This window comes from Calidris pugnax, unplaced genomic scaffold (assembly GCF_001431845.1).
Source record: "Calidris pugnax isolate Ruff unplaced genomic scaffold, ASM143184v1 scaffold273, whole genome shotgun sequence".
Taxonomy (NCBI): Eukaryota; Metazoa; Chordata; class Aves; order Charadriiformes; family Scolopacidae; genus Calidris; species Calidris pugnax.
Window position 1 is genome coordinate 3,831,504 of NW_015094508.1, and position 27,928 is coordinate 3,859,431.

The window sequence follows — 27,928 nt, forward strand, 5'->3', positions numbered from 1 at the left end:
TTCCCAGTTGAACTCAGAAGTTACTCAACAGCAGTGAATGAAGTTACGTCTGTTGAAAAGCAGTAAGCTGACATTGAGCATCATCGAGTTATTCTGAAATGAATAGAAAAATACCAGGCCAACAAAGTAGAATGGTTTTATAGATTATTTTTTTTCCCTTCTTCTTTTACAAATGTATTCCTTAAATTTGTACTACCTCTTATATAAGCCACTTTAAAAAGTCCTAGATTCACAGCCGATATACATTATCTAGCCCAAGGCAGCCAGTGAAGCTATCTATACAAATTTACTGGTTGAAGATTTAGCTGTATTTTCTGTGAGAAAACAAAGATTATATTCTTTATATGTAACAGTTTATCTCTGTTTCTGTTCAAGCAGCACAGGAGTGTCTGAAACCTGAGTAACACTCTGAAACACAAAATAAAGGGAAACTGACAGTTGCCTTGGCATGAGCGTGTTGTTAAGAGAGGAATCAGAGTGATGTAGCACTGCAGTGACCACATATGGAAAGGCTAATATTATCTGGAAGACAAGCCTATCTGTCTCGGCACTTCTTGAATTCTACAGCTGTTGGCTTTTTTAAAAAAATTGAAAATAGATGCAGACTTGTTCAGGGTCTCTGAAACAGGCGTTCAGGTCATGGAGAAGCAATGAGAAGAAACATCTGCAAAGAAATTCTTCTAACTGCTGCCATAAACAAAGTCCAGATTAGGATGCTACAAAGAAATTGCTTGATGCACTACTTAGATCAGGCTGGATAGGAAGGATAATTACTGTTTTATAAATATTTTTGCAAGTGCAACTTTAAATTTAGTATCATGTTTCAAGATAGATTAGTTCAAAAACTGTCAAATGCATCAAATGTGTATTACAATATTCTTTAAGATTCATTTTTCAAATACCGAAGAACCTTAAGAGTGAGAAATGGCTTTTCAGTTTAAAATCCAGATAGTGATATATTACCTTTTGATACACCAAGTTTATGTGTCAATCTGACAACAGGAATCAAAAAGAATTTTGCAAGTTCCTCTAGCCATTTTACCTCTTTAATAAAAAAAAAAAAACAAAACCAAAACCCCAACATTATACCATATCTCCAAACTAAAAATCAGAGGAAGTTGGACGAGGATTTCAGTGCATTTAACCTATATTTTGGTATTCCATGTAGTTTTTTATTTTGCGTGTATGAAGCATACAAGCCTTTTCTGGCTTCATAAACTACAGAAAAACCTTTCAAAATTCAAAACATTCCCTAGAGTATTTTGCTTGGTAGCAAATATTGATCATATTGATTTGTAAATCTCACAAATCAATGAACAAGAAGGGGAATATATGGCTGAAAAGAAATTAGATTGCAAGGTAGAGAACAGGATGGTGCTGGTGTCCAGGTTGCTACAGCATAAGCTGCAGTTATGTCTGAAGGTTTCCCCACACCTTAACACCCCACTTCTGGTATTACCAGGAGAGAGAGGAGACAACTATGTCAAATGCCTTAGTGAACAAATCTCCATGGTACGATCAGAGGCAGAGACATATACTTCTATGTATATCTGTCACATTCCAATTAAATTAGGCTAGATTATTCACTAAAAGACTACAAAATTAATGATGTGGAATCAAGGAAACAGGAAACATACTAATACAATGCAAAAAGTAGATTTATGTCTTTAGCTTCAACATTTTATTTATACCACTGTAACAGACTGCGTAACAGATCTCCATCTAAACTATTCATTTTTCATCAGTAGTCTTTTTTCCACTTAATTGAGGACCAGCTACTTGTGCTCATAAAATAGGTATTTAGCACCATTCAGAGAACACAAATTTGGAGGAGAAAGAAGAGGAAAAAGAAATGGAAGGAAAATGCATTTCATTTCAGAACTGAAGATTTCTTGCCTAGCTGTAATGTGTCTTTTAAGTTTTAAATACAGATGTAATAAAGTTCTAACACAAACTGCCAAATGCAGTTACACAATCTCCATCACTGGAGATTTTGAAGGGCACATCAAACCACAACCTGTCCTCAATATTTTAGGACCATGCTAAATTCACTAAACCTACTACTGGAAACACATTACCCATTCTTAATTCTACTTTCCGTAAGTAGATAAGTCTCTTCATAGGCACAGGAATCGATAAATGGTTTCTATTTCTAACTGGGTGAAATTGTGATTAGGGTGGACCAATCTGTTTTCCTTTTAAGTAACTTGCAAAATGGCCTGAAAAACATTTCTCAATTTGTAGCAGCAGACTGTTGAGGTCAAGAAGATCAAGTCACTTAAGTAATTAACTTCACTGGCAGTCAAAAAGATCTTTTTATTGCCTCTTTGATAGGTGGCTCAAGAGTAGTTTCTGTAGTATTATGTATTGTCATGTTTGCTTTGTTCTTGTGTCGTCCAGTTGGATATAAAAAAGTTAAAAATATCTTCAAAACTGCAATGAAACCGCCGTCTGTATGAAACTGTTATGAACTATGCTGCAGTAAAATAGGCAAGGAGATAAGCAGAGCTGCATGCAGCAGCTATGCAGATGAGGAGATGGAGAGCTACTGGCTCACTGTGCGACTCAGAGCATGTACAGCACCAGGGGGTGTTGACGAAGGAGTTAGTATCTCAGCCTGCAGCAGGCTGAACTGAGAACACGGTGGACTAAAACTGTTCAGTGGCAATAAAATCAGAAAAACTTTTAACTCCCTTATTCTATCTTTTTGCATTGGGCTGAAGGGTTTGTCAGTGGCACCTGGCAGCAGCAGTACTGGAATAAAAAAATCCTGTACCAATGCTATGTATTATCAGTACTTGATTAGCAATAAAGCAGAAGGATCTTAAGAGCTATCCATCTTCCAGGACTGCTAATGAGCAAAACTGGATCCTTCTGAGTGGTGGGAGCTGCAAGCGTGGATGTTCAGAGATCTCAGCCTAGCCTGCAGGTCTGCTCCCATTACTGGGAGACAAGAATTTATTGCATTAGCAAAGTGGAGTCAAAGGTTTGCAGTCTTCTGTGGTGATGATTATTCCAAGATGAATGTCATGAAACAATTGCTTCCCGGTACATAAGTGTTACGTGGTATATGTTATAGATAATATAAGAAAAAAAAAGCATTAATTTTTGTAGAAATTACAAGGTTGATGAATGGTTTTGTTCCTAAAATGAAGCGGTAGAAGCCAGATTTTTTGCTAGCAGCTTGTATAGGTTACATTTTTATTTCAACAGTAACCTCTGAACTTGGGTATCTCGAGGTCAAGGTCAGGATTGTACCTGGATGAGTATAGAAAATTCTTGACTATTTTGAAAAAATAGGGTCTTAACCTCTTTATTACTTGTCTATGAAAACGCCCACTATTAATTACTTTGTTGAGACTGCACAGATTAATATCTGTAAAGCATCCTTAGACACAATTTGTCTGCTCAAATCTATAAACTTCAAAGTGCCAAAGTTGACAGTGATGCTGTAAATAAATGGCTATTACTTTTGCAGATATTGCTGCATTTCAAATGTTTCTTGTAGCACTTTTAAATTCTGAAATGTTTGTTGAAGGTGGCTCTGAGCAACAGAGGAACGGCTTGATTTCACTCACAGCTATTTCATCAGCTGCTCACAGCGTTTCCTCAGCAGCAAGGTGCCCAACAGCTGATAAATGTTATTATAAATCATGGTTTCATCTTAGGGAAAAGATCACCCAGTTCCTTTTTCCACCCTTCCTTTGCTGTAGTCCCCAAAGGGGAATTTGACTATCTCTGATGCAGTGCACCCATCCAATCAGAAGACTGGGATGCGCTTACATGATTTATAATAAAAAGAGCCACACTTGACTGATTTCATATTGCTGCATCACTGCGGTGACTGTGTCCAAAACAACCAGCAAAAGGAGCTATACCCAGTAGTCATATCTGCAAGGATGATTTACTGCAGTTCCTCGCGCATCAACACATGATTAATATGAGCTGGAAACAGGAAAAACAGTTATGTGATGGCTGCTTGGTTTCCTTGTTTGAAGTTGGAACATGCTGAAATACGATGCCATCCATGATTTAGAAATGCAAGAGGTGCATCAGTGATGTCTTCTTTAATCTTGCAGAAGGCAAATAAGAGAAAGGCATGATTAACTGCAAAGGGAACACGTACTGATGATAAGACAAAAGGTAACGATCTGAAATTTCTGTCAAGGAGAGGTAGTATACAGAATCACAAAATCACAGAATTTTAGGGATTGTAAGGGACCTTCAGAGATCATCTAGTCGAATCCCCCTGCCAAAGCAGGTTCACCAGAGCAGGCTCTAATGACGTGTTAGTTATGCATCTGAATAAAACTGCTACGGAAGCAGTGAAATCTCAGTCGCTGTAAGTCTTTAACAACATACTTTGAGAAGGTTTTTGGGGTCATTGATGATTCTGATTTTTAGCAAGTGGATGCACTGGATGCCTGCACAAGATCACTGTTCTCTAGAGCGTGCTGGAGTAGGCCAGAAAAGAGCAAATGAAGGAAAGAAAGACAAAAGGAGGAAAGAACTTCAGAAATCAGAAGAAAAAAGCGAACAAAATTGGAGCAGCATTGGACATTCCCAGCACATGCAGGAGAAAGCCTGTTTATGAAATTATTCTAGCTGTTAGCCCCAAAAGGGAGACAGAAGGTTTCTGTGCTGAATAACCCTGCACTACTACAAAGAGAAATGAAAAAGCCCATCTCTAATCTTGAAAACTCTGGACTCTCTATTTAAAAAACATTATTTATCTTATTTTTCTCAAACATTTCCTTAATAGTCTGCCCTTTCATGATAGTTTAGAACAAATCCAAGCCATGGTAGTGCTGTTTTGGAAAAAGCTGAGCCCAAGGCTCCATTTTCTATTACACAGTAGCTTCTTCTCTGTGCAGAAGATCCCTGAATTTTATTAGTTGTCCAGAACAAAGAGAGATGCCAAAGAAGATGGCCTGGGCAAGAGCTGCATGTGTCTTTTCTCAGTTGTAAAAAGCCCACCAATAAATCAGAAGAATTTTAAATCAGTATATTATTTCTTTTTTTCAAAAAAACTCGGAGGAAACATTTGACCCAAACTTGAAAACCAAGAGCAGCTCTTCAATTTTTCATTCCCTATACAATTGCCTTTCTGATACATCTTCTGTCTTCAGAATCCATGAATATGTGAGTACCTTAACCAATGAAAACTATTATTTGAGATTTAAAAGAAGTTGGACCTTTGTTAAGGCGCAATCTGTATTTGCTATGAGACTGTGTCATAGTGAACAAGTGGAGTAGATCAGACATAAAGGCATCTACTACATAATGTAACATCTGTTGATTTGTTTTGCATTCCACTAAGAGGCAAAATGATCCCCAATGTGCTATACTTCCCCCCACACTTAATGCACTTCTATTAGTCTGGGATTCTGCAGGCAGAAGCTATATCTATACTTTTTAAATCCAAGTTAATTAAAGTGGGTATGAGGCAGTTTTAACTTGAGTTATCAACTCCTACTTGTGAATTGTTCTTCATTTGAAATAATCCTATGAAATTAGATTATACTGGATGTGTGTGTACTTTAAAAAAATCTTCATCTTAAGGAACAACAAGAATGACAGAACACAGCAGAATTTAGAACAGCTGCTTATGCAAATCCAGCTAGGAAAGCAAAACAAATCACTTTGTTTATCAGTTTGCTATTTTCTGTGCCCTAATGCAGGGTTTGATATGGTCATTTAAATGTTTATATTTGCAAGCATTAGAAGCTTAAGTAGCTTTTAGCACATCTACTTAATGAGCACTAAAGATGCTCGTTAGTGAGCTTCAAATATAACCTTCTTCTGGGCTTTTTAGGTTTACTGTGAAAGACAAAGTTTGTTTACTGAGAGGTTCAGTAAAAAACTAGCAAATTTTTGTGAGCAAAGAAGCTGTGAGGCCCAGATTACTAGGAGTATCAGTCAATGTCCCTGTGATGCTGGCTAACCACTTTCTCTCCTCTCTTCCCCTATACCCCTTACAAGGCACCACTGCAGTACTTTAAGTTCCTCCCTGCTTTTTCCATACCCCTTTCTGCTATAGTCTCTACAGTTGCCCTTTCTTATCACCAGCGCTGTGCAATGAGAGCCACTCAGCTTCCCACACCCTCACGATGCTTCCTGCTGCGTTACAGCCCTGCTCTGGTCTAGGTGCTGCCAGGGAGGAGGCAATGCATTTTAGCTTGGGTCAGACCAGTGCCAGAGCCAGTGGTTGGCGTGGCCACAGAGTCGTCCCAGCCCCAGGCTGTCGGCAACATCTCTGAGAGACCACTGACTTCTCATGCTTTTTCCTCCATCCTCTGATGAGGTATCTCCCCTCTGCCTAGGCGGTGCATTTCACAAAGCTTTGGGGAATGTGATTGTCTTTGAGACTCCTTTTTCTTGTCAGATTTGACTGAACTACGTCAATAGCTTTAAATGATGCTGGTGGAGGAACTGACAGACAGGTGAACAGACTGTTGCCATAAACATCACTGTCTACTGCCAGAAACATTACTTTCCACAGAAATCATAGTAATAGTCAATCATTTTACGGCAATAAAATAACAGTAACTCCTTAGCCTTAGTTTTAATGAAAACTCAGTTTCACACAATTAGTGTGAAATGACCTTGAGTATAAATTAAGAAAAATCACATCCAATGTAATGAAGGTTCTTTAGAAGTCTGGCCAGTGGCCATCAGAAATGTTGGCATTATCAGGCAAAACTCTTGCTTTTCACTTCCAGAAATAAATAAGTTGTTAATCTGATGAGATTTCTTCTTTGTTCAAATTTTTAATGTTAGAAAGACAAAAAATCTTTTGGTTTTGTAATTGGTCTATAACAGATGAAAAATCCAGGTGATTTGTACAGGATAAAGAAGAAGATTTTGCTCTTCTTACTCTATGGTTAGTCAGATGCATAAGTACATTAATTTTCTCTGGAACACAGTACAACTGTACAAATTCATCAGCCATACTTCCATATTTTTTGTCTGGCTTATAAAACTGTCTGCTCTGAAGTAGTTAGTGATTGTCCTTTTAGTAAGTTTCTTTTCACTTCAATAATATATTCTGCCCGTGGACTGGTTATACAACTGGAATATCATTTTTCAATTTACAGTGCAGTTGCCTTTAAAATAAAATTAACATAACCAACCTTACACATCAATCACAGAGACATGGTGGGATGGCTCCTATGATCGGAGTGCTGGAATGGAGGGATACAGGCTCTTCAGGAAGGACAAGGCTGGGGAGACAAGGAGGGGGTGTTGCCCTCTATGTCAATAGAGAGAGTCAACAGAGGAGTGCATGGTGCTCCTCCTGGGGATGGATGAGGAGCCAACTGAAAGCTTATGGGTCAGGATTAAAGGGAGGGCAGAGACCACTGACAATATAGTGGGGGTCTGAGACAGGCTACCCAATCAGGAAGACTAAGCAGAGGAGGCCCTCTATAGAAAGAGAGGAGCAGCCCCACATTCACAAACCCTGATGCTCATGGGGGACTTCAGCCACCCTGGTATCTGTTGGAGGGACAATGCAGCAGGGCATGAACAATCCAGAAGGTTCTTGGAATGTGTCAATGATAAATTCCTTCTCCAAGTAATAGAAGAGCCATGGAGGAGAGGTGCCATGCTGGACCTGGTTCTCACCAACAAGGAGGGTCTAGTGGAGAATGTGAAGTTCAAGGGTAGCCTTGACTGCAGTGATGATGAGATAGTGGAGTTCAAGATCCTTAGGGTGGTGAGGAGGGCACCCAGTAAGCTTGCTTCCCTGGACTTCAGGAGAGCACACTTTGGCCTCTTCAGGGATTTGCTTGGCAGAGTGCCTGGAGGGAAGAGGACCACTAGGAAGCTGGTTAATATTCAAGGATCACCTCCTCCAAGCTCAGGAGTGATATTTCCCAACAAAGAGGAAGTTGGGCACAAACATCAGGAGGCCTGCATGGATGAACAAGTTGCTCCTGGAAAATCTCAAACAGAAAAAGAAAGCCTAAAGAGGATGGAAGCAAGGAGAGGTAGCCTGGGAAGAATACAGAATAGTTGTCTGAGCAGCCAGGAACCTGGTCAGGAAGCTAAAGCCTTGATAGAATTTAATCTGGTCGGGGATGTCAAGGACAACAAGAAAAACTTCTATAGGTATGTCAGCAATAAAAGGAGGACTGGGGAAAATGTGGGCTCTCTGTGGATAGAAATGGGAGATCTTGTCACCAGGATATGGACAGGGCTGAGGTGCTCAACAACTTTTTGTCATCAATCTACACTGACAAATTCTCTAGCCACACCACCCAAGTCACAGAAGGGAAAGGCAGAGAATGAGGAACCACCTGCTGTAGGAGAAGGAAAGATTTGATACCATTTAAGGAACCTGACAATGCACAAGTCCATGGGATCTGATGAGGTGTATCCAGGGGTCCTAGGGAGCTGGCAGATGAAATCCCCTAATTTGAGAAGTCATGGTATTCCAGTGAAGTTTCCCCTGACTGGAAAAGGGGAAACATAGCCCTCATTTTTAAAAAGAGAAAAAAGAAGGCCCAGGAAACTGCAGGCCATTCAGTCTCACCTCTGTTCCCAGCAAGATCATGGAGCAGATCCTCCTGGAAACTGTGTTAAGACACGTGGAAAATAAGGAGGTGGCTAGTGACAGCCAACATGGCTTTACTAAGGGCAAATCATGCTTGACAAATTTGGTGGCCTTCTACGACAAGGTTACAGCATTGGTGGATAAGGGAAGAGCACTGACTTCGTCTACCTGGACTTAGGTAAGCATTTGACACTTACATCCTTGTCTCTAAATTGGAAAGACCTGGATTTGATGGATGGCTACTCAGTGAATAAGGAAATGGCATCCTGGGCTGCATCAAGTGGCCAGCAGGACAAGGAAGGCGATTCTGCCCCACTTCTCCACTCTGGTGAGACCCCCCCTGGAGTACTGCATTCAGCTCTGGTGTCCTTAACACAGGAAGGACATGGACGTGTTGGAGCAAGTCCAGCAAAGGGCCACAAAAATGATCAGAAGGCTCAAATATGTCTTCCATGAAGACAGGTTGAGAGAATTGGGGTGGTTCAGTCTAGAGAAGTGAAGGCTCCGGGGAGACATTACAGCAGCCTTCCAGTACCTGAAGGGCACAGGAAGAGATAGGAAGGGACTCTTTATCAGGGAGTGTAGTTATAGGCCAAGGCGTAATGGTTTTCAACTGAAAGAGGGTAGATTTAGACTAAGTATTAGGAAGAAATTCTTTACTGTGAGGGTGGTGAGACACTGAAAGAGATTGCCAAGAGAAGTTGTGGATGCCCCATCCCTGGAAGTGTTCAAGGCCAGACTGGATGGGGCTTTGAGCAGCCTGGTCTAGTAGAAAAAGCATCCCTACCCATGGCAGGGGACTTGGAACTAGATGATCTTGAAGGTCCCTTCCAACTATAAGCATTCTATGATTCTGTGAATTGCAGAATGGAATTGGATTACTTTTTCAGGAAAGAAAAAGTATTTATACTTTTCCTGAAAGAAAAGTATTAAATGTTACTTTTGAAAATCATGTGTACTTCAGGAAAAGTACTTCCATCAAGGTATATTCAATTGTCCATGTATATCTGAGTATCCGAATACAGCATCTGCCTGTATTTTTTTTGCTTATATTTACAGGGAAGAGACCTGTACAAATTTATGGGAAAAAACTGATCTCCCTTCCCTATAGTGCTCGTGTGCTTAGTATTCCCATCACAGCTGTGTTTTTATACTTTTGAAATACACAAGCCTAAAACCCTATAAAATGAGCAAAGAGAAATAGGTGAATTTCGTAGCGAGAGCTCTGGACCGAGGTTTCAGACCCCAGTCTCCTCAGCTTTAAGGCTGGCTGACAAAAGGAGATGCTGCTTTCTACAGCTCTTTTCCCCTCTTGCTGTTTGAATCTCTATTATCTTGTTTCCTTTCTAGTACAGGGACAATTTGTTTTGGGGCATTCAAATTTTTGTCCCCCCTCCTAGTTGTTTTCTGAAGGTAGCGTTGTCATATAAGCACAGCTAAAGAAATCAAGGCAAGGCTTTCAGATTGTCTTATTTTCCCACAGGAACCTTATGTATTTTGATCTGATATAAGCATCTCATTCCTTCATGGTATCTGGACATTCTAGACTCTGTAAGGAAGTAATCAAGCTTTGTAAAAGGAAAAATATAATATAATGCTCTGCTTAGTTAATATACTGTATTTTCTTTTTTCGCTTTGATAATTACATTTCAAACACCGTGACTGCATCTCCATAGGCAAAATCCACCTCCCACTCCCACTGCCCCTTAGATAGCTATGATAGATTATAACCGAGGATCATCAGTACTTGACTTGTGAGTGCAAATAATATTTGGGTTGGAAGTGTTTGACCAAAGTTTGAATTCAAGACTTCTGACCTATGGTTCACAGTATGTACAGAAAAGCTCGGTGTATTCAACCAGGTTTGTTTAAATGACTGCTGTTATATTAGAAGATAATTCTTAGAATGGTGTCATTATTAGATCACGTAAACTGCCTGTTTAATCTATCTGTCTCTCTCTTAGTGATAGAATATTGCTCCTTTTTGTTTAAAATAAAAAATAAAAGAGAATAAGAGGTAAATTAAATAGTAACAAAGGAAATGAGACTAAAATCATAGCACTGAAATGTTCATTTTAAAAAGATTTTTCTTGCAGCAGCATTCAAGCAAATAAAATATAATAAAGTTAAATTTTGAAAAAAAAAATTCATAACATGGATGTTCTATTTGTTACACTGCAGCAGCATGCAAAAGATAAAATGTGTATCACTAGTAAAAAACATGTCCTCTCCATATTCTTCAGAAAATGTTCCAGCGTTTCAATGATTGTTTTGTTTGTAAGCTAGGCAAGATACGAAAGCCCCATTTTCTTTTCATAAACCACAGTGTTTTATTGTGCCTTTTTCTGATTGTCTTTTTTGATTAATTGCTTCTCTTTTCTTCTTCACCATGAACCCATCATTTAAATATCCTTAGTCCAGATACACATAAATCACTGCAAGTCCTACGCCAGGACAGGAACACTTAAATTTTCAATTAGCTTCCACATTTAACAGCTGCTGTTGGTAGTGTCTACAACAACTTGTCATGCCAAATATAATGCAGTTTGTGAGCTCAGAGCTATGGGTAGGCAGTGGAAGGCACCACACAAAATTACATAGATATTATTGTATCTGTATTGTGCATATTGATAGAACAAAGATATGATCAGATCTTGTTGCAGACAATTTGTTTTCTTTCAGTCTTTGTTCATAGTGACTACTGCACAGGGCATTTGGCAATTTTACATTGTCTACTTACAGAAGTGGATTTTGTCTGCTGTTGATGATTTATTCTTACTATACTCCTTAGCACTGTCCAAACAGATGTTTCAAACTTTGTATGCAAACCATTTTTCAATTCTTAATGAGGTCTAATAAAATAAACTAGTGGAAAACATTAAGTACACACAGGAAACCAAGAGGTAGAAATCTTAACAAGAAATCAAAAGTAAAATCATACAAACAAAATTTGAAACACATTTTGGTGACATTTGATTGCACAGTCTCAATGTTGACACTGACCATGATATTTTTAAGCTCTGACAGCAGCATCTTTTAACCTGTGTTCTCCCCCATTCTTTTTGACATTAGTTGCATCTGCTTGGTCCATCATCTGCTTAGACTGATGAGCCTGTAAGCTATGATATTGTCAGAGTCATGGCCAGCAGAGTTTACCCCTTTGTTTTGCAGATTGTGAAGTGCCTTCACGTAACAGCTGCACAGAGCCAGACCCAAGTGAGGACTCTGAAGAACTGCATGAGTACATAAATCTCTGGGGTCGCTGACTCAGTCAGCCAAACAGTCAGATCAATTATGTGCCACAGTGCTTGTAGTGAGATTTTCAATGGTATCAGCTAAATATTAACCCTTGGTGGCTTATTCTGGGTTGGTTTTTTTTTTTTTTTTGTATGTGCGTAATTAGAACATCATCTTCAGTCTCCATTCCATTTTGGATTATAATGTAAACTCAGTGTAATTATTGAATAGATTTTGCTTGTATTGGAAAAAATACATTTGAATTTTTATGCTCACTTTTAATCTGGCTGTTTAGCTAAGAAAACTTTAGCCCATTCTGTTTTCTTTCCAGCTGCTGCCAGCTATTGCTGTGGTTTTCGATAGCATGGATTTAATAAAATGGTCCTAGGCTATACACCTATAAAAATAATTAAGACAAATAAATCTTTCATCTGTAGGCCTTAGTTAGCCATGTAGGACTCGACATATCCATTTGAAAAATGTCTAGTGGTCATTGAATTCAGGAAGGTTGCAAACCACTGACCTATTACATCCCAGCATTATTTTTTTTTTTTTTTTCCTCTGACTCCGTAGTGTTACAAGGGCATTGGGAAGATTGGGAACGTATGTATAAAAAAAATCTTACATGCAAACACTTATAGCAAGTGTTGTTTTCCACAGGAGTGAGGAGGGTTGCATATGACCCCTAATATCTCTACTCACATGTAGAAGTAGATCTATATCAGATCTTTGACTGAAAGGAGAAAATTTACCAAATCCAATTTAGATGCAGAAATGTGACGGAAGCAGCCATTAAACATTTGAGCTTTTGATTACAAATCACAGCTTTTTTCAAGTTTTGCATCTAAACTGTGCAGAAAATTTGACCTGTGCCCATCTACAATAATTTCCTGTAGTCTTGGGCAGTTTTCTCTAAATGAGGGTCATGAGTGCATATAAGGAATGTGCAGAACACTCTAGCCTGAAATACGCAATTTATTTAGTTAATAATTTCAATTGCAACATGGTGTTTCTCATTTTAAATTTCAGAAATACACAACATAAGTTTTAAGAGAGTTTTTGCACTGATTTTATTTTATAAAGTATGAGGTAGACAGGAAGAATGCTATTTTGAGGACACACTTCTAGAATGTTTTAGAAACACTGATTTAAGATCTAATCAGAAAATTACAGGTTTGCCCTGGAAAAAATTTCAAAATCCATGCTCGTTATCCAGGACGAGTAATGAGTGAAGATATGCCCACTTCCCAATAAGTACAATGATATTTGCATTCAGAATGAAGCCACAAAGAAGTTATTCAGGTTTGATTCCTAGTAATAGATACCTGAAGTCTGGCACAATGGCTCAGGATGGAGACAAAATTCTTAATGGTGACCAAAATTAAAACATTGCAATTGTGTGTTGAAGTGCTTTGGGATTTGGTAGGTTTCCAACCCAACAGGGTAGCTGCATTACCTTTGTATTCAGAATTGCTAAGGTGCAAAATTGTATCCTGCATGGTGGTGGCCAGGTGGAGACATTTACATCAGCATGACTTCTTAGCAAAATGCTACTTCTCTCCAGTTTAAGAATGGAAAATTCTAAGTGGCCAAAGGTAAACAAACAGGAGTACAGCAGGGTTGTCTCCACTACTCAGCAGTGACATCCTTTGTTCCTTTCGTACAAGTGGATCTTAGCCCTTATTTTCATGCAGCGTCATATTGATGGGTACAATAAATAGTTAAAATCAGGGGACCATAGAGTCAAGGAATGTTTACAGTTGGAAGGACCTTCAAGATCATCTAGTTCCAACACCCCTGGCATGGGGAGGGACACCTCCCAGTGGACAAGGTTACGCAAAGCTCCATTCAGCCTGGCCTTGAGTGCTACCAGGAATGAGGCATCCACAAAGCCATAAGCTGCCTCCTATGAAGTCTCTTCTACTCTTTTGCCACTGTTTTTTATAACTAGTTTTATCTTTGGAATAGTCCACTGAAGGAAAGAATATGGGGTGAGAATATGTAGAAAATTTATAATGGTCAATTTAGTTTGCAAGTCCTTTCTCTGTGGTTCTGTATAGCTTCTCTTCTGCCCTGTAAGACTTCATAAAATGTGAATTTCTAATGAGTGATTTTGCCTTATTCATGTCTCTATTTTATTTAGTTGGCTCAGTATCTTTCCCAATAAAGAAAATTGAAGTGCAAGAATAGCTTCCTTTGTTGAAGTCAAGATATAGACATGCCAATCCTGTTAGGGTCAGTACTGACAGCATCTTCAAGTTCCTACATGTATTCATATTTATCTACCTAGGAAGGCAAGTGAGATACTGATTTCCTAATCATAAATAGACTACTAATGAAACATCCTTTGCTACCTCTAGCATCTGCCAAGAATAAACAGATGACATGAGCACGCTGTTGGGTCCCTGCAGTTCTCATATTAGGAACTGCTGTTTTAATTATCTTAAATGATTGCATCTGTTCATCTCTTATGCCATTTTAAAGATTAACTTCTTGCCTGTATTGGCTACTGTGAGTCACAGCATCTTGATACAGCCGTACTTTAAGGCCAAATGAAAGTCAGATTTCAGACAGACTGCTGCAATCCACACAAGCAATGACTTACAAGCTTCCATTGTCTTTTTTCCCCCAGCATTGTTAGGTATTATAATTTGAAACTACTTTTTATGGTTTTTTTCTATCAGGGCTGTCACAGATATGTTAGCATTTCCATAGAAAGGAAGTGCTAACAGATCTATATCCTGTGCAGAATATATGTAAGGTTAAGTGAAAGGCTGACATATCATTACTACACCTCAAATTTTGGGCACATATCATACCGTGTCATTGTCTGAAACATTAGGTTATACAAACTTCCTTCTCAATGAAGAGTAAAACTGGGTAGTACTACAGCAGGTATTAGAAACGTTTAAAAAGTGGATTATTGAAGTCACTGTTCAGAGGGTTCTCTACAGCTGGAGACATCACCCAGGCTGCAGTGCCATGCAACGGGTAGAGGAGTTGTGCCTGATTGTATCAGAGAACAAATTATTTTCTTAAGAGGTCAGCCCTGCTTGCAGCTGTCCTACGGGTTGTCTGAATGGCAGATAATGTTACTGGAGTGATCAGAGACCTGATAATCTCAGGTCTTCAGATGAAGATCAATGCCAGCACAGGGAAGTGATGAGTGTCAGTGGTTGACACCCTCCTCCTCTGTGGGAGAGGAAATGCATCTTTAGAAAATATCTTGTTCCTTTAATCACAGTTTTAGGTGTCAGCAAACCAAGTCTGATTTTAATGCATTTGTAAAATATATTTGTTTAACAGTATTACTTTATTCTTTCATTGAACTGTTGATCCTCATGGCTCCCGGGGACTAGTAGCATCAGCTAGAGAGCCAGGCAGACACAAATGAGAGTTAAAGAGTCTTCTACAGGCACCTTTGTTAAGGTACCTCCATCATGGCCTGCCAGACTTCAGCTATTTTATTTCCAGATTCCTTTTTCACAAATTACCAGCAGCTGACCTGCTGAGCCAGTGGGTTTGTAGAGTATCTAACTATCTATATAGACTAAAAATATCACTGCCTTTCCCATGTGATATTGATGTAATCACAGGAAAGACAAGCTTTCTACTTTGCGTTACTGGCATTTCACAGTAATAAAATTACATTCTGAAAGCATTATTTCATAGAATCATAGAATCATAGGATGGATAGAATTGGAAGGGACCATAAAGATCATCAAGTTCCAACCCCCTGCCATGGGTAGGGACACCTCCCACTAGACCAGGTTTCTCAAAGCCCCATCCAGCCTGGCCTTGAACACTTCCAGGGATGGGGCATCCACAGCTGCCCCGGGCAACCTCTTCCAGTGTCTCACCACCCTCACAGTAAAGAATTTATTTCTGGTATCGGATCTAAATCTCCCCTCTTCCAATTTAAAACCATTCCCCCTCGTCCTGTCCCTACACTTCCTGACAAAGAGTCCCTCCCCATCTCTCCTGTAGGCTCCCTTCAGGGATGTGGTCTCCCTGGAGCCTTCTCTTCTCCAGGATGAACAACCCCAACTCTCAGCCTGTCTTCATAGGAGAGGTGCTCCATCCCTCTTATCTGGACACAGTACTCCAGAGGGCAGCCTCATGAGTGCAGAGTAGTGGGGTAGAATCACCTCCCATGACCTGCTGGCCATGCTTCTTTTGATGCAGCCCAGGATGCACTGGGCTGTCAGTGCACACTGCCGGTTCACGTTGAGCTTCTCATCCATGAGCACTCCAAGGTCCTTCTCCTCAGGGCTGTTCTCCAGCCATTGTCTGCCCAACTTGTATTTGTGCCTGGGATTGCCCTGTCCCAGGTGCAGGACCCTGCACTTGGCTTGGTTGAACTACATGAGGTTTGCATGGGCCCACCTCTCAAGCCTGTCCGTGTCCCTCTGGATGGCATCCCTTCCCTCCAGCATGTAGACCACGCCACACAGCTTGGTGTCGTCAGCAAACTTGCTGAGGGTGCACTCTGTCCCACTGTCCATATCTCCAACAAAGACGTTAAATAGCACTGGTCACAATACCAACTCCTGAGGAACTTCTGAGGAATTTCTGCATTTGTTAGAAAACACATATTTCACTCAGTCTTGTAAAAGTGTCTAACTAAGCCTCCTCAGCTATATAACTTACCTGAACTTTTTTTAAATTTTATTTCAATTTTAGAGATGGTTTAACATTATTGTAATCAGTACCACTAAAATATATGGGCTCAAATACTAGATCTCACTCAAAGTAATGCCATGACAGACTACATGTAAGTGCAATAATAATGTGTTTTGGTGCTGCCAGCTGCAAAGTATTTCCAGTCCACCTTATAAGTTTGATTCAGTTTAGATTTGGTGAACCCTCAAAAAACACTGCTTAATTGTAGAAGTCTTTCTGCGATTTAAACTTATTTGTATTACGTGCAACAACAGTGCCCCCACGTGAGGATTTACAGCAATCACATAACTTAGTTACTGCACATTTTTCAAATTTACAACATTAAAAATTGAGGCTAGAAAGCTGAGATCTCACCAAAGATTCTGTGGTAAAAGAGAAATAAGAAAATATATAAAATCATAGAAAGGATTCCTCTAGATTCCTTGGCTGTCTTTATCCTCCATCCCTAATTTTAGGAATATGCTTGTATCTGCTCCTTCCTTTGATCTACCAAAAGACTTAAGTTTATGCAAACTTGGCTTTTGACAATTCCTGTCACTACCATGAACCTAGTTCCTCTGATTCCTACTGATTGACTAAGAAAAATTATCAAGAATGGTCAGTCTTTAGCTAACCATGACATAAACCCCATATATTTGCTTGGGGTTTTTTTTACCTACATTAGTCTCGTATAAAGGTATTTCACAACGGTATATCTCTGGTATTTAGAACCTCCCCCTTGCCAACAGGCCCTTTATGCAGGGCCTGTAGCATCCATATTTTTCATTGCCCACACTGCACTCGTATCACTTACGAGTTTGTAGAGACCTGTCACATTCCCTTTCAGCCCCCATTTTGGAAAGTTAAGCAAATCATCCCCACTAGTCTGCTCTGTAGTAACCTAGGCACTATAAAAGATGGTCCTTGTACTTCAAGTTACCTGCTGTTTATCAGCTAATACACATTTATACAATTCAACATGATATGGACAGGTTTTCCTCTATATTTATTCAAAAAGTCTATGACAGAAATGCTCCTTTCTCTCCTTTGGAGCAAGAACTTGTTTATAATATCCTTTTAATTTATCAATATCATGGAGCAGATGAAATGCTGTGTTGGGAGGGAAGATTTTGTTGACACAATTCAAAAGATAAATTGGCAATTGGATATAGATTAGCATCTTATACATTTTGATTTTGCTCTGCTGCATGCTGCTGTGTTTCTGTAATCAGTAATTGCAATGTCTGTGATTCACTTAGACTTTTCCAGCAGTTGGTACGGTGGGAGGGTGGTATTCAGCACAAAGGTTGCTGCAGCAGCTGCAGATTCAGTCCTTGCAGATTTTTTTGTTGCTTTACAGCACACCATTCCCAACATGCACTTGGGGCAAATGTTTTGCAATTCATAAAACATTGGGCCTTGCCACCGTTTTGAAGATTAATGATTCTCGAATATGGCGTAGCCAGGCAGCAGTGGTTTAGCTCTGGGCACAGCCGCGTGGAGCTGCTCTGTCTTTGCTATTGTCTTGTACATCAGGGAAGGGAGAAGCAAATGGAGTTATAGCCAAAAACGTACCTCCATTTGGTTTCAAGACTCACGTACAATGGGAATGAAAGCCACTTTGTGAGCCAAATTCAGAGCTACTCTAATGGCTCCGTTTTCCAGATTAGCTCATGACCTAGGAAAATGGGATGTGTTAAACGTAAGAATAAATTTAAACTTGCTCTGCATTTAAAATACATGTTTGTTTTGCTGATCTGGGGGTGGTGCTGAAATAAACAGGAGAGCAGTCTCAAGAAAGATGTGTTGCAGCTGGCTTTTTTTCTACCAATTGCTTGTTATAATCCTGACATTCACTATTATCATTAATTCAGCAGATATGTTAAATCACAAGATAAATTGCAGCAACTAATACACTGCACAGAGAAAAAGACAGAATAAGAACAATAAAAACCAAGATGAATTTTTCACTTGACATACAGTTCAGACATTTTGAGAAGCAGAAAAGATGTTTTGTAGGTTGTCAGGACGACAGCAGGATGAAGGGGGCACTCATTGCTTTTAATTAAGCATAGTATGGTTCACTTACGTTAATAAATGATGCCTTAAAATCAATTATCACCAGACTTTTTCAGGACTGGCTACAGAACAGAAGATGTTGCTGTTGTTTTATAACAGGTATAAAGCCAAGTTGAGTTAAGTTACCACAGAAGTGCCCTTTGTGCAGCTCAGTCTCATAAAACACAAGTCACAGCGGTGAAAGGCAGATTGTCTCAATACACCCGTGGCTCTGAGCATTTCTGGGACAGTTTCTGGTGGCAACAAGAGCCAGTACCTTGACTGTGCTGTTCTGAAAGATGAAAACCCCGACATGGGCAGCCTTCCCCATGGCACTAGCAGTTGCACAGATGCCCAGAGAGTCAGATCAGCTCACTGCTCTGACCAAAACACTAACTTAAGCAAAAGGAAATAATTTTGTGACTTCTATATCAGGTGATTTTGTACTGTATTTTAAAATATATAATGAAGAATATGATTCTAGTGATTACAATAGAATGTGTACATGATACCCAAACCACAGGTATGGTTTCTAATTGCCTCTTTAACTCACTGTAAAGCTTTATTGCCTTCCCTTCCCAATTGAGATGTAAAGTATGCATATATTATTTAAGATTTGAAATTCCATAAGATCAAAAGTTGATGTTTTCAAAATATCAGTAAAATTTAAATGTTAATAAATTTTTACATCCTTTCTTGTTTGCAACTTTTTAATCTTAAGTTTTCATCCCAAATTCTATTTTGGAATAAAATTTAACATTAAATTTTAGAAAGCCTATTTTTGTTGGAGTGAACTTTAGAGGGGGAAAGTATGTTTATCTGTAGCCTTACTTAAAAAAAAAAAGTAAAATGGCATTCCAAGATCATTGCCAACACTGTCATTGTTTTTTCCTCTCTCTTCCTGGGGTAAAGACGACAGGGCTATCTCAGGCTGTGGGGCAAGCTGGTATCATTTCAGAAACACAGAAAGTTTGTAGGAGACCAGAAAAGACGAATTCCCAAGTTTGAAGATCAAAATGTTTCACTGAGCTGTTGATAAAGGGCAAATGTAAATCATGGGTATTTTTCATATGGTAATGTGTAAGTACTTTAATATGAAAATAATTTTTTTTTTCCAAGAATGTATTTATGATCCACAGCATGAAATCTTTAAATTCAAAAATACACTATACATTTAAGAGATAAATACCTCCTTCAAAAAACTATTTAATAGGCCATTTGGTAACGTGCTTTGCCAGTTGTTTGCTGACATCCAGACAGATTTAATTAACAATGCCTTTTGTCTAGAAAAATCAGTTAGCAAAGAAATATATCAGATTAATCCGGTGTCAGATCTTTCATTAGCCAGGATTCCATTTTCTTCCAGTAACCTCCTTTGTCCTTTATCATTATTCTCATCTTCCATTCACCTTTTAATAAGTTATCCTTGAAAATTTTACTTGAAGATTTCTGCTGTATTGAAGCCAGACTGACAGGCCAGATAGTTACCCAAATAATATTTTTCTCTTTCTTCAGAGAAACTCTTAAGTTTCTTACAATTCTAGCATCTCCATACTCCAGTCATAACATACCAATCAGAGATTTTATTAAAAAGCTGAACTGGTTTTACTGGTTTTTCAGTATTTCCGTTTGTTTTCTTCTCAGTATTTTTTAACAGTTATTAGCATGTCAGCACTCATATGTACTCAAGATCAATTTTTCAGAGGAGAAGAGTTCTTTTCCTGTTGTTCTTTTTTCTTAATCTCTTGAAATAATAATAAATAAATCATAATCTCTAGTTCAGTGCTAAGATTGCTCATCTCAGATAGAATTTCAAATACTGAGTATTTTTTCCTGCACATCTAGTTATGAGGCAAGAGGGATGAGTGTCAGTTTACATTTAACAAAATTTAAGAAGTAGTATAGTGCTCTGGAACAAGATGGAAACAGAAGTTAGGTACTGTAAATACCTTATGTGTTGCACTGTATTATATTAGGAGACTCTTATTAAGATTATTGAAATTAACTCTTTTTAGAAAAAGTTAATAATTAATATGGAAGGCTCTAAAATTCCTTAAACTACGTAATCTGCATGTAGATTTTTTATTCTTCCTTTTTCCACTCTTTGTAGAAAACTATTTCTTGGTATATCTATTCTTTTGTATGGTGATTGTGTCTCTGGTTAACCCAACTACCTTCAAGCAGATTTTGCTAGGAGGGTTGTCAGAGGTTTCTTCATCCCTATGTAAGGAAGTCTCCCACCCTTCAAAATATAGCCATTTTCCATCATGTCTGGTCACATACAAGAGGCTGGAATTCATAGTGTAAGATTATTTGTGAAATCATTTCTATTTGTGGAAATATAAGAGATCAATCAGGCTTCATTTAAATACAGGTATCATTTCACATCTCCAAGAAGTTGCAGACTGCCACATACAATACTCCTTATTTCTCTACATTTTATGAATTTCTGCTTTCATAGGATGGAGTTTTAGCATGGGCTCTGCCTACCAGTTCCACAGCTGGCGAGTATTTGTGATCGTTTGTGCACTGCCCTGTGTGTCGTCTGTGGTAGCCCTCACCTTTATGCCAGAAAGCCCACGGTTCCTGCTGGAGGTATAATTTTTCATACAGTTTTTAAATTCTAGTCAAAATTATTTCTGTGTTAACATCATGACCTCTATATAGGAGGCATTAAGATTGATCAGTGACTATAGTAAATACCTTCATCTGTACTTTTGTTTAAATGTTTTGATCAAATGTTTAGGTTGGAAAACATGATGAAGCTTGGATGATACTAAAGCAAATTCATGACACAAACATGCGAGCTCGTGGTCAGCCTGAGAAAGTCTTCACAGTAAGTATTGGTTTTAAAGCTAATCACTTAGCACATTAGCGAGCTTGCTGGCTGGCAAGGTCTTGGAGGGCTTAAGCAATCAATATTAGCACTTCGCATGACAAAGCCAATCATTTGCACTCTAAATACCTCAATATAACAACATAATTCCTACTGCAATTGTTATATATACAGCAGATGTTAAGATATTACCCTTTGGCCAGCATATTCTTGAGCGTATGAATGTACAGTACGATCATTTTCTCTGGTGTACCAAGATATTTGATAGACTCCATCTGTGTTTCATTTAGTAAGTTTACTTCACCCTAAATAATAACAGTAGGCACACAGAAGTCCAAATTAGTTGGGTATTGTGTCTTTAATGCTTTTGAAATTATGTTTTTTCATTTTTATCAGTTAAAAGAATATTTTTTTTTAATTCACTTTGACTTCTGTGAAATAGTAATTTTGAACATTTAATTTTCCCAAAATATCTTGGAAGACCAGCTGCATCTTGTTGACTAAGGTCTAATGATAAGGCCATAGTCAAGATGATGATGTGTTGTTTCTATCTGGAGGATAAATTGGTGATTCAGATGTGGGAATTTTCTATGGTATCTTCCTTATTTATGAAATATATATACAATAATTTTGTCTTCCTGGATGCAGAAGGTCCTGGATAGGACCAAACAGCAGAAGGCCTTTTCTTGCTTTGAAATCCAGTCTGCCTTCCCAGCTTGTGCTGTGCCATGGGAATGCTGGCACTCTGCTCCCTCTCAGAGCCATGTGTGGGATGTTTTTCCTCTTCTAGAGGCTTTCTTCTTACTCTAATACATATAACTCAATTACAAAATCCTCTTAAAGATCCTACATTTGTAGGCAGTCTCGAGGAATGACCATCTGACCGTATAACTTTATTCCACTGAGACTTGCAGTTTATTGCCTTGGATGTAGTTTCCTCCATTTATGCTTTTTTCCACAAAGAAGCTCAGTGACTTCTATATTTAGCCTGAAAGAGGGCTGGTTAGCACATGTGTCATGTTAAACCCACATTTATTCATACACTGGTGATCTACGCCTAATCCCATCTAACAATATTTTATTTTCTGATTTCATTTACGAGTAAAGGGATTTACCTAACGCTGTACAGAAATAACACTGTTATTTCACAATCAGCTCTTGCTGATCTGAGCTGCTTTCAGACAGAGTATGCCTGCCTCTGGTCACTTTTTGTGTTTTCTTCTGCCAGCACTGATACTCGTTGAGTGATTGCACAGTCAGCCGTAGCACAGACTCTGTTGGTGCTATGGCTGACTGTGCGATAGCACAACCCCTACAGTGTTGGTTTAGGCACAAGGAAGAAGACAGAAATGTTCTGGCATAAAAAGTGGGAAGAAGGATCAACCACAGTCTCACATCAGTTTGACGTAATCATAATCACATCCTAGAGCAGCCATGGAAAAGAAAACAAAGCACGTGCTTGTTTCCGGTTCTTGTGATCTAACAAGTCTTTCTCTCTACAGTTGTTAAAATGTGACACTGAGCCATGTTGAACTCAGCACCTTATTTATAGCTAATTTTATTTATTGGTCAGCTATGAATAGGGCATGAATAACAAAAAAACTCCACTTTCTTGGGATTTTTGCCGATTTCTGCCATGAACATTGGGAAAACTCAATTCCAAGCTGTTGAGGAGTTGAAGGATTAGAAATTCTGTACTGTATGTGAAGGTTACACATGGGAGTCTCTATTTTCAACTTGCATGAATATGATTAGGAAATACATCAATGTTTCCTCATTGGCCAATATCAGCACTTCATCTTATAAAACCCAAAAAGCAAAGAACTTAGACATAATTTGTTTGGGACATCCTTTTAGCCTCCCTTTTTTAAGATATAAGTTAGTCCTGGATATGGTGGCATTTTGTCTGAGTTATTTATTCATATATCTCTGCTAAACCCCATTGCTTCATCCATTCTATGACTTATGTTACTATTTTCCACCACTTCACTAGTTACATCAGATACACTTTGAGAACATGTTTTCTAACTCTACAGCTGATGTAACTTTTTCTCCATTACTACTATAGTTTTAGTGTGCTTTCCTTTTACATGTTTTCCTAATTATATTGATGTCATCTTTTCCTAGAAGTTTTTTTTCACAAGTGATGTTTATTCTTGTTACTCATATTATTGAGGATTTTATCTTCAAACTTTTTGAAGACAGAAGGCATCAGTTGAGGAACAGTTTGGTTTAGAGTTACAAACTCCAAAAAGGGACGTATTCTAGTTACTGACTGTGGATGTGGTAGCTCTTAATACTTTTGAAAGCCTCTCCTGAGCACAGTGACTCTAACAGAGATGGTAGTAAGTCGATAGTATTTTCTGTTATGGGACTACCCAAGTTAAATATTTATGTACACGCTTACTTACCTTTCTGGGTCCTTAAAATATGCATTCATTAGATCTGGTGGTTAAAATGCTTAAGTGAAAAAAACCTTTATACCCTTAAAACCAAAATTCTCTCCACTCTTTCATTGTCATGTATTAAATATTTTTTTCTGCAAACTTTTTCCTTTGCAGCATGTCTTGATTTTGTAAAATTTAAAGCATTGCTTATTTCTAGTCATTGCTTTTAAACAGAAGTTCCATTTTCATTAAAATGGGTATTCTTTATTGTTTTTATTTCATTCTTCATATACTGACAGCTGAATTTGCATGGTCCAGATGGACCATTGTCCTGATTCAATAGGACCTTTCTTATGTTAAAAAATCATCAAGGCCAGGGGCTTTTTGTCTCCAGACACATGCAGTGGTCCTAGGATATATACATTTCCCTCAACCTCCACAGCCCCAAAAGAGTCAGGTGGCCAGGACAGTCAAAAGGCTGCCCCTGAGCCTACGAGAGTGGTACTGGTTTATACAGCATGATTTCAAAAAGCATGCCCTTTCTGCCTGGAGGTGTGGCAAGTGAGGATGCCTGTAACATGTACAAGGTTTTAAATAATCTTGGAGGATTCCGCTCAGTCTTTTGTATAACATGTTTCATAAAAGCAGTTTAAAAAAGCTTAAAATCAATGGAGTGATGCAGATGGGATTATTGCTATTGGAAAAGCCAAGATGTGAAGGGTGCAGCCTTTTTGATATAGTCATGGTTTGGCAAGCTAGTGAGCTGCAGTCTTTCAGAAACGAGTGTGGTCATAGCTAAAACTGCTTAGTGGGCTTTTGTTTGCTCTTGTTCATGGGATGAGGCTGCTGGTGCATCTTAAACAGTGTACATCTGTAAAAGCAGTGGGCTGAAAACTAGAGCTTTGCCATCAATACTGCTATTCCCTGATGTCCTGTAATCCACTATGATACATCTGTGGGTGGTGGTGTCCTCATTCTAAGAAGAAACACGAGCTATTGCTGGCTTCAGACACTGCAGCTAAACACTGAACGCTCAGTCTCTTGCTCTTTCCCTCTCCCTATATGCCCATCGCTTTCCCCATTTTATTTATTTTCTTTCCATTCTCTATTCGTATCGTTTTTAAATAAACTGTGGGTGAATACACTGCCTTTTGTGATACTGCTATGAACCTGGGACCACAGCGGAAGCCAAAACCAAAACCATACAATGGTATAAGTTCGTCGGGTCCTGTGTCTGGAAAGACCATATAACACATTCTTGTCCTGCTACACAGGAGAGTGCAAGTGAAAATGAGCATTGTAGGCAACATCTCATTCTCTGACACTGGTAATTCTGTATTTTTCCCTGATGTCTGTTTATCTCATTTCACTTTAGTTGAAGTAGATGATTGCTCATAACAGCAATAACATGTGTGGTTCCAGATCATTTCACCTAACTTTTTCTCTCTTCATTAAAAAACATAGTTAAAGTCAACATCCAAAAGACAAAGAGAGTTCCCCGTCTTACACTACAGGAAATAAGAAAAAAGAAAAATGTTATTCAGCTATTAATTCTTGACATTTCAAATACTTCTATTTTCTACTGTATCTTTAATCAATAGACATTCAACAATGTTGTGATAGCAAGTTAGAAACAACATGATAGCAAACTCTGTATGTGGTTAATGGAGGGTTTAAATAATATTTTATCCTTTGTGGCATTAGGGATACAGCAACACTCTAGCAGAACCTGACAGTAACAGCTTGTTTCAGTCAGAGGAAATGGATTTCCTGCATGCTTTGAAAGTAGAGCTTTTCTAATACAGTTGCATCCATAACGAACTTTGGCATTATAGTAAGCTACTATTCCTTTATATTTCTAAAGCATTTCTAGTGTAAAGACAGGTTTAATATCTGCTTATTTTCAGTTTATGGAATTTCTGAAAACTTTCCAATACTCCTCAACAGGCAATTAATGATTCAAGAACATGCAAATGTTTGCTCTTCTGTTTTTATTTCTAGGTTAACAGAATCAAAACTCCAAAGCAGATAGATGAACTCATAGAAATAGAGAGTGATACAGGAACTTGGTACAGGAGGTGTATTGTTAGAATTCGCACAGAGCTATATGGTGTAAGTACCAGCATCTTTGTTCATTCCGTTACCCATCTTCTTTTTAATTAGCCTTCAGAAATGGGATGGTTTGGTTAAGCTCATGCTGGTAATAGCTGCAATGCTACATTTTCCATGCAACTGGAAGATTCAGGAATTAGTGTAAGGTTCTGGTTTCCTGAAAGAGGTGTGGGTGGGAGGCGGAGGTTGGTTCCAACTTCTGAGGAGCAAAATGCTGCATTTATCTTCTCACAAGTGATGGCTAATAGTTTCATAGCCACGTTCCCAAGCACTGCAGTATAATATGTAGTGGGAATGTGTATCAATGTCACCCGTGGAAAGAAGCAACACATGGTGAGATGAAAAATTACCAGCAGGAACCTGAGGTGGCCTTATTATTTAAAAATGGCAGTCGTGAATAAATTGTGTAAATGAATGTCAATAAAACCTTTATAAGGCCTTGTATCTGCATGTAATTTTTTGGCATGTCATGTATTTTACCAGAAAACTACATTAGAGCTATTTCAGAGAGCTTAATACAAGCTCACTGGGCCTGTGCTCTGATCTCTTTTCCTTTTTTGTGAAACTAAAATCATGCAGTATCTTTGAACCTTGTAATGAAAACTGAGAAGTCTCATTAATTAAAAAAAAAATAAAAAATTCAAAAATAGCTTTTCACAGCTGTTAAAAATCTGGCATCTTAAATCTCTCCAGACTTATAATGAAGTGTTGCAAACCAAGGTTTGTCACAAAATTGCTTTGCTTGGAAAGATGGCATTTTCTCTATGAAAAAAATAATAATCCAGAATGTGTCTATTTTATAGGGATTTGTCAAAAATTGGTGCAGTTGAAGAGTGAAATGGTATGATGTGGCCTTGTTACTAAATCAGCTTTAAAGGAGCTTGGTTGTCTTACATCCTTGTGATTTCACAGGACTAGGCCCTGGGTCAGATGACCTTCCTTGTTGCATGATGTGTGCTGAAACCTCCTAAGACAGACTACCTCTTCCCTTCAAGACAAGGAGATCATCTTGAGATAAGAGAGAAAGGAGAACATCATTCTCAGTCAGCTCTGCTGTAGTGTCTGTGACCTGAGGGTAGTCCCAACTTTTCCTCATATAGTTAGAATACCAGTTTCTAGCTGTGGTAGGTTATGATAGGTCAAACTCTAAGTGCATCCTTGCTGAATTATAGAATATAGTCTGTCTGAACTTAAAGTAGTATGGTACTGGGAAGAGAGAAGAAAGCATTTTTTACAAGATCTCTGGTTTATTTGAGATAATAGTGAAATGAAGCTACCTAGAGACTAGGGAAGTTTGAGGCTACCAGAGCAAGGGTGAATTATTGGACACAGTCCACACTGAGGTATAAAAAAATTTATATGAACCGGCAATGTGTGATTGCAGTCCAGAAAGCCAATTATATCCATGAAAAGAAACATGGCCAGCAGTTCTAGGGGAGTGGTTCTGCCCCTCTACTCTGCTCTGCTGAGACCCCACCTGGAGTACTGTGTCCAGCTCTGGAGTTCTCAACACAGAAATTACATGGAGCTGTTGGAATGGGTCCAGAAGAGGACCACCAACATGATCAGAGGGTTGGACCATCCCTCTTATGAGGACAGGCTGAGAGAGTTGGGGTTGTTCAGCCTGAAGAAGGCTCCTGGGAGGCCTTTGGATACTTAAAGGAAGCCTATAAGAAAGCTGGGGAGACACTTTTTACCAAGGCCTGTAGTGACAGGAGGAGGGGTAACAGTTTTAAACTGAAAGAGGTTAGATCAGATATTAGGAAGAAATTCTTTACTGTGAGGGTGGTGAGACACTGGAACAGGTTGCCCAAAGAAGTTGTGGATGCCCCATCCTTGGAAGTGTTCAAGGCCAGACTGGATAGGGCTTTGAGAAACCTGACCTAGTGGAAGACGTCCCTATTAATCACAGAGGGGTTGGACTAGATGATCTTTAAAGGTCCTTTCCAATCCAAACTGTTCTATGAGTCTATGAAAAGAAGCCAGAAAGTCACAGGACACGCACAACCTGGCAATAGCTGGAGGCTAACATAGTTACATGAGAAGTACAGCTATGGACACTATCAAAGAGCTGATCTG

General features: G+C 38.8%; 1 protein-coding gene across 1 annotated transcript in view; it reads left to right on the forward strand.

The window, feature by feature from the left end:
• Positions 1–27,928, forward strand: part of SV2C (synaptic vesicle glycoprotein 2C) — a 117,520-nt gene that overhangs the window by 63,081 nt on the left and 26,511 nt on the right. Inside the window, exons 5-7 of the mRNA XM_014965068.1 lie at positions 20,976–21,109; positions 21,261–21,350; positions 25,739–25,849. Coding sequence (XP_014820554.1) covers positions 20,976–21,109; positions 21,261–21,350; positions 25,739–25,849 — 335 coding nt within the window. The remainder of the gene's footprint in view (positions 1–20,975; positions 21,110–21,260; positions 21,351–25,738; positions 25,850–27,928) is intronic.